Source organism: Eupeodes corollae, chromosome 3 (assembly GCF_945859685.1).
Source record: "Eupeodes corollae chromosome 3, idEupCoro1.1, whole genome shotgun sequence".
In the NCBI taxonomy this organism is placed as follows: domain Eukaryota; kingdom Metazoa; phylum Arthropoda; class Insecta; order Diptera; family Syrphidae; genus Eupeodes; species Eupeodes corollae.
Genome location: NC_079149.1, coordinates 13,605,495 through 13,617,822, shown reverse-complemented (window position 1 = coordinate 13,617,822; position 12,328 = coordinate 13,605,495). Strand labels below are relative to the sequence as shown.

Sequence of the window (12,328 nt, the reverse complement as noted above, 5' to 3'; positions counted from 1 at the left end):
CCCTGACAAGCTTGCGCGTTCATATTCTCAAACATGTTGCCAAATCAGCAAAATATTAAAATCTTTTGTCTCTACGTCATAAATATTTAAAAATTTTAAATTACAGTCTAATGAAACCGCATTTGTCAAATATATTTGAAAAGCCATATTCCATGGCTACTTCAGTTTGTATGTTGAGGAACAAAAGAGCATTCGCAAATAATTCCAGATATTCTATAGAGTTGGAGACAATAAACGATAATATGATACCTCATGCTGACTGTAAAAATTAAAACAATGGTGGATTCAGTTGTAACTTAAATAGTATATTTTGAAATATCTTTTCGTCGTCAGCTGTTACCTCGATGTCACACGGGCAACCATTTTTAAGTTCTGACACTTTCAATTTTGGCAAGGTATAAGTATGTAACATTTTGCCGCAGTTAATCATTCTTATTGAAACCAAATCAATCCAAAAACATGTTTAAATTGGTATTTCACTGTGTTTCCTTTTGATTAAAGTATCATGCGCCGCTCGAGCTAAAATTAAGTTCACATATTTTGTCTAAACTTCAGCTAAGACCTTAGCTATGTTTTGACAAAAGTACTTTGTGTAAAAAATATAACTGATCTTGCAGGAACTGTCGTCCAAGTGCTCTCAAGAGCATAGCCATCTTTTTCTAGTTAGAATCAAATTTGTTTTTTTCGTAATTCGTATTCTTTATTTGTTTCCTCCGAAAAACATTCTTGCAGAAATAAATCCTCATCTATTTTATTTAAGAACGGCTTACGACTTATTTCATGACAGAAACCTTTTAGAAATGAAAATACAGTAGTTATCTAACTCAATTGAACGTTGCTATAGAAAATTCAAAAAGGCCGATCTTAGACAATTTTTGTAAAAAAAAAATACTATCTAAAATATATCTAGATATAAAATTTTGTTTAAGTTTTTTTTAGCAGACATTTTTATATGTTATAATCCCATCGATTACATAAAAAGGTAAGTAGGTTGTGGAGGGAGTCCAATGTCAATTTTGACATTTCCATCACATCTCATTCGCCGGATTCTGTAATCGACGCTTTTATTTATATTCGAAATATCATAACAAACAAATTTCTGAGGAGATTTCACCGGGAATATTCCTCCTTTTAGTTACGACCTTAAATAGTCACAAACGACAAAAATTGAAATTGAAATATCATAACCATCGCAATGTTGTAAGTTTTATCTTTCTTCAAATATTAATTCATTACAATAAAGCCCTCTCTTTTTTCATACAGCAGATAAAGTTAAAGTGGAAATATACATAAATAAGAAAAATAATATATATATCTATGAAATTTTTAACTTTACTTATTTAAATTCTTGTTTTGAAAAATTTGCTAACGTGGTTATTCCCTTACTTTGAGGCCGTTTGGTATGCAATCATGGCCTTAAGATAATTCCCTTGCAATTTGTTGCCAATTCCTACTGAATTCACTCATTCCGCTCATTTGCCGCCATTTTCTATAAAGCATTGAACGCTTTTATTCAGCACAAAAGTATGCCTTCACAACCCCTTCGTTGAGTTTTCTTTCAGTTTGTGATTGGCTTTTGTGGATATCGGTTCGTGCTCCTATAATCGACTGCGTGTGTTTGCAAATAAAATAAAAATATCAACCTAAATAAACCTTTTCATCAAATAAATAAACAAAACTATTCATCAAAATGGTCGACAAAATCGAAATGAGCTTAGATGACATCATCAAATCAACAAAAGGCCTCAAAGTCCGTCGAGGAGCTGGTCAAGCCCGTCGTGGTGCTGGTGGCGGCGGTGGTGCTGGCGGAGGCAGACCAATTCGCAAGGGAGGTCGTCCCATGCAAGGCGCACAACGCTCATCCGGAGGTGGAAGTGGAGGCGGTTCCGTCCTCAAGGGCCGTAATCGTGGCGGCATCCAAAAATCTAATTTTCCCAGGGTAATACACTAAAAAATTCGTTGGACTTTAAAAAAAAATAAAAATAGAATGTTGAAAAAGTTTCACATTAAAGTGAAAGAAAATAAAATTCAAAATGGCGGTGATGCCCCGTTTGGGCAAAATGAAAGAAAAGAAAAATATGATTTCTCCACAACAACAGCTTGTGCGTCAAGCTGCTGAATAAATGACTCAATTTAATAGTTGCCTATTTTGTTGTTACACAAAAAAGCGAAATAATGTTTTGTTTGTTTGTTTGAATACCTTGCTTAAATGGTTAAAAATGTTTGAAGTTATAATTTTGTGTGATTTTCAATTTTAATTTGGTTGTAAATCGCAAATTCGCAATCGACAAGAAAAATACCTAGAAATAGAAATTCCAATTTTCTTACCAAATCCATCAATTATCAATTCGCCGCAGTGTCGTGGTGTAGCTGTAGAGTTCAGTATCAGTTCAGTTCAGTAAAGCGATGAAGCGAATACAAAAAAGTAAAAAGGCGCATTCAGCGCTCAAATAATGTGAAAAATAAACGTAAATGTAAATGCGTGCTTTATTTTTGTCCGGACAAAAATGCAGATAAATGTATTTTATATATTTTCTTGGCTGCAAATTCATAAAAATATATAAAAAAAAAATAAAAATGTAGATATATTGAAAGTCTATAGAAGATTTCCCCATTAAATAATGATAAATATTTTGCGTCACAAAATGCAAGAAAAGAGTGAATATAATCTCCTTCCCCTCTTCCCACATTTATTATATGATATAAAATAAAAAGTAAAATCGCTCGTAGCTCGTATATAATATGATGCATCCAAGTATCTTGTTCTCAAATCAATCTTCAACACACAAAACCTAAAAAAGAAACACACATTTCCTGCTCTGCTCTGCGCTAAAAAAGTATAGAACCAAAACAAATACAAAATTAATCATTCAAGCGACGGTGTGATGACAGTCTGTTGTTGGCAGGGAATGAAAAATGGAAAGAAAAATGCATCAACAAAATCCAACCTCTCAAATTCTAGGGTGATGTGAACAGCGCTTGGAAACACGATATGTACGATGGACCTAAACGCGGACTTGGCGGCGGCGGTGGCGGTTTGAAAACCTCCAATGGTGGAGTTAGTAGCGGACCATCGAAGTTGCTCGTCTCGAATTTGGATTATGGAGTATCGGAGTCAGATATCCACGAGCTGTTTGCTGATTTTGGACCATTGAAGAGTGCTTCGATGCATTATGACAGATCTGGACGTTCTTTGGGTACATACAAAAATTGGTTTAACACAATTTGGAACGATGTTTTTTTTTGAATCCCTATTAATGTTGAATCTGTACTAATTTTTGAATTTTTGTTTTCTTTCTCTCGAATTAATCACAGGAACGGCTGATGTGGTCTTTGAACGAAGGGCTGATGCTGTGAAGGCAATGAAACAATACAATGGGGTTCCATTAGATGGTAGGCCCATGAATATTCAACTTGCCACATCCGAGGTGCCATCGCCTGTGAGCAAATCCCGGCTGGCCAGCGGCCCAAGCAGCAGACCACGACCACAAGTTGGAGGTGGTAATCTTCGCAGAGGCCCAGGTAAAAATACAGGTTATATTTAACATTGTTTTCTTTTCTATTTAAAACAAAAAGAAAGGCAATTAGGGTCTAAGAAGTTCTCTTTAAATGTGAACAAAGCTTCTAACTTATTTTCCTTGAATGGACTAACTTGAAATGTTTCCACCTTTTTTATGCTGTTGAACGAACTCTTGTACCCATTGTCGATAACCCTTGGCTTCTTCTAATTAAATTTCTAGCTGAGTCGATCTAACATTCAATTATACAGATGGTTTCTTTTGTTTTCTAAATTTCCTGCGAATTTCCCTCAATTAATGAAAATTTGGAGTCTTTTTCAAACGTTTCTTTCTTTTTCTGATAACATCTATGGTTCTCTATTCCTTAGAACTAAGACCCTAAGCTATCGATTAATGTTCCAAAAACAGTTTCGAAATAGATAATTTTTGAATAAATGTCAACTAAGGCCTAGTCTTTCTTATCATATCCTTTTAAGTTAAACATTTAAACATTTTTTTAACCTTTTTTTCATGTTTTTAGGAGGACCTAGACGAGGAGGTGGTGGTGGAGGTGCTCCACGCTCAGCTGGAGGTGCAGGAGGACGACGCAATGGAACACCCAAGGCCCCAGCGCCGACAGCCGAAGAACTAGATGCGGAACTAGACGCCTATGTTAATGACATGAAATAAATTTTATCTTAGAAAGTACAAAAACCTCAATCATCCTATAAATTAAAACAAACAAAACAAAAAAAGCAAACCCTAGACTTAAACTGAAATATTCTTTTTTTAGTTATATTTTTTTCCCCGTTTTCTCTTATTATTTTTTTAAACAAATCAAAAAAAAACAACAAAATATTAATAATTTTTGACGTGCAAAGTCAAATTAGTTTTTTCTGTTTGATTTTATTTGAAAAACAATAAATAAAAAAACAAAAAATAATTATGACTATTTTAAGAGTATGCAAGTTAATTTAAATAATGAAATTAATTAAATAAATATTAAAAAAAATTGCTAATAACATTATTAAATGAAATATTATAATAACGTGATAATTAATAAGAGTAAATAAGAAATATTTATAAGATCTAAAAAGAATGGTGTTTTTATTTCAATTGGAACTTAGTAAGGTTGTTACTTGTGAACTGTAACATTTAATGGTTGCTTATATTGAAACTGTTTTCAAAAGTTATGAATAGCTAGTTGATATTCTATTTACTTTTTCAATCACTTCGTGAACCCACACTTTTTTTAATTTATGATTCAAACATTTGGTAGAAGGGGTGTTGCTCTGTTTGAACACTGAAATTCAATTTTCGAAATAGAACATACTCTTCAAATATCCAAATTTGCGCTTCAGTTAAATTCTTTAATCGAATACTGTATTATCGAGGACATTGAGAAAAGCTGTTTGTTAAACCAAGTACCTAATTTTTGAGTCGAAATTCTGGAAAATGGATTAAGCAAACGCTAATCGGAGAATTTTTCGATCGGAAAAATGTTCCGATAATCAGTAGAATTGACTTTCGAAATGAAATACAGGGGCCTTACTATGTAACTGGATTCTACTATTGATTCTATTCGAAAGTTATTTGCAATTCAACTTCAAATGGTATCCCGGTAATGCCAAACTATTTCCTAAACAATTTCTTTTTTTGAACGAATCTCGCGTGATGAAAATAGAATTGGCCTGTGTTGCAATTTGTTGGAGTCCGAAGAAAGTCGAGAAAAAAAAATCAAATTGAAGCAAGGTAGATTAGAGATAAATCCATTACAAAAGACTTACAGCTTTGGCCAAATTAATAGCAACCCTCTCTAACAATGTCTTTGCTATTATTGTGTGTAATTTACAGTAGGAAATTATTAAAAAATGTTAGTGGTAAGTATAGGTACAATTTTTTTTAAAAATGAAAGAGGTGTGCAAAATTTCGTAGTCCGCCTTCCAAAAAGTTTGTCATAATAATAGCAACACTTGATTAATTGAACAAAAAACAACACACTTTGTTTACCAAAGTATTTTTTTGTATTTAATAGAAATAAATAGTTAATATTTCGTTGAAAACACTATTTTTCATCACTGCATCCATACGATTTGGCATAGATTCTACTAACTTCTTGCACTTTTCTTGTGGAATCGAATACTATACTTCTTGGACAATTCTCCATAGATCCCCTTTTTTGGTATGGTTATGGTTACTAACCTCAATCTTCAGTTTCATTGCAGAGGTTCTCAATATGATTAAGATCCGGTGATTGAGAAGGCCACTTTAATACGTCCAATTTGTTTCGCTGACAACAAAGCTTTGTTGATTTTGCGAATATTGGACCAACGTCCAACCAAGAAAAACGTACCCCATCACGTTATGCTGCCACCTCAATGCTTCACGGTTGGTTTTGTGTACCCGGGATTGCAGGCCTCGCAGTTTTGGCGACGAACAAACTGTTTTCCATCCATTTCTAACAAATTTATTTTCGTTTAGTCGTTTCAAAGCACATTTCTCCACTTCTTGGCCTGAAGTGGGTCGTCTTTCATTTGATACCTTTTTGCAAAACACATCCGCTTCTGGGTGTGTATTTTTCTTAGTAAGGGCACCTTCCTTAGAGATCGTGCATGAAGGCCAGCATCTTGCAAGATACGACGAACAGTTCTAGAACTAACTGACGTTCGTATTTCTCGCTGCAGATCTTTAGAAGACATAAACGGTTTCATTTTAGCTTTTCTCGCCAACGTAGCTTTGTCTCTTGCAGTCATTTTAGACGGACGCCCTCTGGTTTCTTTAACATTTTTGGATTTTATAGCTTTCCACACCGTTCTGGCAGAGCGCCCAATGACTTTTGCTATCTCTCTTATGGATCCACCGCTGTTATGCTGAGCCAAAATGGCTTCTCGGTGGTCTTCAGTGCAATGCTTCGTTCTTCCCATTTCTATGTGCCACATTTAATAAAAATGAGTCTAATATTTCAAAATTATTCTCAGATTAACAAATCTCACCAAAATTTTGACTTTTTCAAGCTAGTAACAATTTTTGTTTGGCTGTTATTCAAATGTTGCTATTTTTTTGGCCAGCAAATTTTGTAGTTGGTATCTAATGAGTGCATAACATTACAAATAACTTTTGTTTACTTACAAGATCAAACGTTGAATAGATTTGCAAATAACCGTTACAATAACAGCTATTTATACACAAATTCGCCTAACTATAGTGCAAGAAACAGTATCAACTAAAACTAAGGAGCGTTGCTGTTATTTTGACCATGTAAGTGTTCCCAGAAGGCAAACTTTTGTTCCCAATCGGTGGCAACATGCATGCAGGGCTGGCTTAAAAAACGTTGTCTAAAATTATAAAAGAGGTTTAAACATTAGTAAAAAAAAAGAAATTTGTCCTCATTATCAAGAAAACAACATTAAAGCTCCATTTTTAGGAAAAATCTGGAATTCCTGGTGCGATTGGTGTTGTTAATGGAACGCACATTCAACTGATTCCGGCAGCTAACAGTGAGCAAATTTAAATAAATACATTTTTTGGATTTTTGTCTAATTTAAGTTGTTTCCCGATAAGTCTGGATTTGTTATTTTTACTATTAGTTAATTGCCTCTACAAGAAACATACAAACTTTAAATTAAATTATTAAAATGTTCAAAATATTATTTGTTTATAATTTTCTTTGCTTAAATTGTAAAAACAAAACTTCGCTCGCAAATACATATGTACATTTTATGTAGAATGATTTTTTCTGAATATTCAGGAAGTTTAAATTGGGCAGGTTCAGCCAACTTAAGGAACTTCATTTGCAGTCAAACTTATTTTTTTAATGTAAGTTTTTCAAACGTCATGAATTTCAAATTTAGAACTTTACTTCGCAAATCTCTGCTTTAAGTTCGTAGTACAAAAAGTACCAACAAAATTTCAGTCTTCAAAACACTCCTCAGGCAAGCTACAAGTGTACCACGATTTGTATTTTGCATTGTAAACAAATACTAGTTATTTCTTTTCCAAATTGACAAGGAAGCCTTTTACAGAAAGCATTAAATAAAGTTGTGCAGAAAATAAATAAATCATAGAGTAATAAAGTTCAGCTTTCAGTTGAATGAAAAAACTGTATCATTTTGATAAAAGTAGACTTGACTTGATAGTTGGAAAGATTTTTCTTGACTTATTTCCAGTCAATTTTCCATTAAAGTTGCCTTAATTGGAAGGTAATTTTTTGGGAGCTGGTCAATCAGAAACTTGCCTAACTTTTAAGTCTCTTATGTCGTCTGAACCTGCCCATTTACTTTCGCATAAGATAGTGCCAATTTGCCAATAAAAATAGTTGGCAGTGCTAAATCTGTTTTGCTTTTGTTTTCAGTATTTGCTTATTGAGTAACGATTTTGCGAATTCAAAGAAATTACTTGTAGAATCGAGTTCCATAGTAGAGTCCCAGGCCTATCACGAATTGCATCTTAATTGGAACCTATTCCTTAATCAGTTCCATTTGCAAAATTGTATTTAGGTTTTCCACTACGAACTTATTCAACAATAGTTTTTTAGGGTTCGTACAAATTTTCGATTATGCTGAAATTCGTGATAATCTTTAAATTTGCATTCGGAATAAATTGCCGAAGTAGTTTGCTGTCGGATCGGACTGTCAAATTAAAACTGTGTATACCGTTACGAAGCATGAAATTATACGCGTTATTTCACCTAGTTACTTTTTAAGGCATGCATTTCAGGAGTTTGACATTTTCAATGTACATCGAAATTTGTTTTGTTTTTGCATCGCTTACGATGATACAAAATTCGGAAAAATAGGAAAAATTTTCTCTTCGGTCGGTTATCTCGATAGGGGTGATTAACTTTTTACTGAAAGTCTTAAGTCCCCATTATTCCGCTCTGACAACGTTGCCTAATGGCGTTTAGATTTTAATGCTTCAAAAACACCCTAACGAGTGGACCTTGCATAGCGGAAACTAATCATTTTCAATACTCGTTCAAACCTTGAATATTACAGAGACGCATATTTGAGCAGGTACCATGTTACAAGTTAAGTCTTTTTAACAGAATCCAATAAAAAACTATAATCGAATATTTTAACCGCCGCGCCGTGTGGAAATATTCCATGCCCTTCCTTGTTTTAAACATTAACTTTGCATTAAACCCCCCAACACCAACAATTTAACGGTGATACTTGCACTTTCATGAAAGATCATCAGTTTACTATCGAGTTCAACTTTCGATTTACTGTTTAGTACAGATAATCTTTTTTTAGCTGCACATCAAGAATGTGAAATGAATTACCCAACTATATTTTTCTCTTTCATTTTAAAAGTCAAAATTGTCATGAGAGATTTAATCCTTAAATGATAATGGTAGACCCTTTTTGTGGGTTAGAGTTAGATACACTAGAATATCAAAATTCCATAACAGAGTCTTACCCTGGCTATTATTTTTATTTTTGAACATTTTAAAATAATGTGTATGGTTTGTAAAACCTTCAATATTTTGTTTGAATTGAACCATGTAGTTGATTTATTTATATTTACCTTATAATGAATGTTTTGTTGTTCATAACGAAATATATATATATATCCATCTTAATTAGGTTTTCTAGGTACTCGTATATGAAGGTTATTTTTAAATTTGTATTTATTTACTCAGTTTCTTGCAAGTGTGCAGGGGTGGAATCATTTAAGTTGATTTGTGACAATCAAATGTGATCAAAAGAATTGATTCGTCTGTGTAATGTGATCACCAAAATATTTCTTAAATTTGGTATCATTTTAGAAGAAGAACTTTGACATTTGATTTTCTGAATCTGCCGACAAATTGGTTTGTGTTTTCTGTTTTGTTCGTCTAGACGTTGTGTGTTCCTAAAGTCGAATTAATTTCAACAAAAATGTAAGTAAACATGTACAATGTATATTGTATTATTGTTTACTAAACTGTAATTGTTAAAAATTTTATCAAAAGGTTTCCCAACAAAGCTCAAATTCAATTCCTGAGTAACTATATGGAACAATATCCCGATTTGGCCAAATCCTTTTCGGGAAACAATATAAATTCAATAGATTCATAGAGAATCCAGTGGCAGAAGCTCAATCGAATGTTGAACGAGAATGGTCCTCCTACAAAATCAACAGCAGAGTGGAAAAGGTTAGGTATTTATATTTAATTAGTGTCCTCTCATTGTTTATATTGCACAGATTTGAACCATTCGAAAATACAACGCAAAAAAAAAATGAATTGCATATAAAAAATCAATTGCACAAACGGGAGGAGAGTGTCGACGAGTTAATAATCCAAGCATGTGGCATCGAAGCAGCAGTGAAGGGAACATGTGGAGTATCCAGTTTCGGATGCAATGAAGATGGTGAGTTTTCAGAAATTTTATTTTCAGTGTTAATTTACGATTTTCTTTATTTTCAGAGTTAGATAATGTTTTAACAGAGCTCCTTTCCGAGCCAGTGGATGTGGCATTGGAACCAACGCCGATCCCAACGTCTACTTCCCATCGCAACAAGCCACCAAAAAAAGTCGAGGAGAATACGCTTCTAGCCGAAAAAAAGCTGGAGATCTAGCAAAAATGTATAGATTTGCATTTGATAAAACTTTGCACACAGTCAACACTTCAATAATTGAATTGAAAGATTGTGTAAAGTTGTTATGCCAGGAAAAGCAAAAGGAAAGAGAGTGTCCAAATGCACTGAAAAAAGAAGAACTTCAACTTAAAAAAAATGGAGTTGGAGCTGGCCAAAGTAGTCAATGAGATCTGAGTCCAAATTTATTTTAATAATTACTTACCTACATATGTGTTCAAAATAGGTAAATATTAACATACATAAACATATGTATATGTATTTATTGTAAGATACAGATGACTATCACTTTACATAAACCCAATTTTTTGATTGTAACTGTCAACTGTCACAAATCACCTCACATAATTCCACCCCAGGTACCTAAGTTAGATATTAATTTTTTAAAGTCAACTTTTCATTTTTGAACGCTTATTTAACAGTTTTGTCAGTACAACAAAAATTACAGGACATACTCTCAGTTCAGAGGATTTTTTGAAAAGAAAACTTAGATTAAAATGGAATTAAAGGAATTCAAAATATATTTAAAACAAATGCCTTCTCTTAGTTTTAAAACTTCAATGATTATTTTTCTATATATTTTTTAACGAATATTCAAAGACAAACGGACGAATTTTGTTTAGAGAGATGAACCTGTATGAAAAATTATAAAAATATGTTTATAACAATATTTTGTTTATAATAAGTAATGATAATCTTACGTGAAGGTACTATCTTTTAATAAGTTATTCATTGTCGTAAGCTCAGCAGAGATTTTCAATGTTGTGATAAGGTTAAATAGTGTTTCTATAGCTGCTCTTATTTGAACAGTTTATCAAAAATAAGTAAACTGAAGTATATAGCCCCCTCATAACAAACAAACAAAAATAATACCTTAAAATACACTTTAACTTAAATAGCTGATTGTGTATTACCCTATTTTAATAACCTTGAATATTTTAAGCTAGAAACAGTTGTTACAAAATTCATGGTATAAATTATATTGTTGCTGTTTTTATGAATTATTTTAACAGATGAAGTTACCAAATAAACAACAAAGTTTAAAATTTGTCACTTCAAAATTAGGGAAGGTGAATAAGGTCGAGACTTTCCCTTGGAATTTGTTTATATCGGGAATGAATTTTAGAGGACTTTTTTGTGTGTAAAACTTAAGCTTACAAGGAAAAGTGAAAAATTATTGGAATTTTTTTTTTACATTTTAATTTATTGAACCATACAAATTTATATACATTTGGCTTAATTCTAACATGAATAATATTTAACAATAACTTTAACTAAAACATTTGTTGGCACAAAGGGGGTAGGCCCCCTTTATACATTGATGAAATTCAAAATTTAACATGTGTTTAACATGAAGTCGATGGCTAAAAAAAAAGTGTCGTTGGCGAGGTTCATCTCGAGTTGTTCAGTCCCGGTGGTCCTGATGGAGGTTGGTTGGTTTTGGCTGTGTTAAGCCGCGGTAGTATGCTGACTCTAGGCCAGCATAGAAGGATACGTCGTCGTCAGTTTGGAGTTTGTCCAAGATATCCATACCACAAAGGTACATATCTCGGGTCCGGGTGTCGTTCCTGATTTGCCATCCTTCTCATTAATTGGTTAGGGTGGCTGGCGACTTTGGTGATTATCTTCCTTGCTGCCTGTGCAAGGAATTGGTCAAGTGGCTTGATTTCAGCTTCTTCGTAGACTCTACGATTACTATAGTGCTTCTGCCGTTGACGGTCGAATTGCATCCTCGATGGAGTGCGATGTTGGCTTTTGTTATCACAGCCTTAGAGTGAGGGTTGAAGCGCAGCAGCTCATTGAAGTGTATTCGTAGGTATTTGGCGTTCTTCTTGGCTTTAATCCTTGATCCATCCGGGTACGTACGAACAAGGTTTCGAGCCACTGCCGCCGATCTACAGCGGCTGTTGTTGGTGACAGGTCTCCGGAAGCATACCAGTTCCGATTTGGAGGAATTTATCCTTATTCCCCACTTCTGGTAGTACTCGTAAAGTCTGCTTATGTGTGCTTCTACTCTTCGCTGCGATCGTAGGAAACATGGAGGACGAATAGGTGAGTGAGTCATCCGCAAACAGCAGGTTCTCACAATCCGTTGGCACTGGCTGGTCAGATGTCATCAGGCTGTAGAGGAACGGTCCAAGTTTCGATCCTTGGGCGATTCCAGCCTTACCGTCTCTAATCGTTGACTTGCAACTATCTATTTCTACGAAGAAGTTTCTGAAAGAAAGAAAAGAAAACAAAATTTTAATTAT

At 33.7% G+C, this 12,328-nt stretch overlaps 1 protein-coding gene across 1 annotated transcript; it reads left to right on the top strand.

Moving 5' to 3' along the window:
- Positions 1 to 1,554: 1,554 nt before the first annotated feature.
- LOC129951311 (THO complex subunit 4) lies at positions 1,555 to 4,271 on the top strand. Its single transcript, XM_056063404.1, has 4 exons — positions 1,555 to 1,939; positions 2,963 to 3,197; positions 3,316 to 3,522; positions 4,039 to 4,271. The coding sequence occupies exons 1-4, from the start codon at positions 1,691 to 1,693 to the stop codon at positions 4,185 to 4,187; spliced, it is 840 nt and encodes a 279-aa protein (XP_055919379.1). The 5' UTR covers positions 1,555 to 1,690; the 3' UTR covers positions 4,188 to 4,271.
- The last annotated feature ends 8,057 nt before the right edge of the window (positions 4,272 to 12,328 follow it).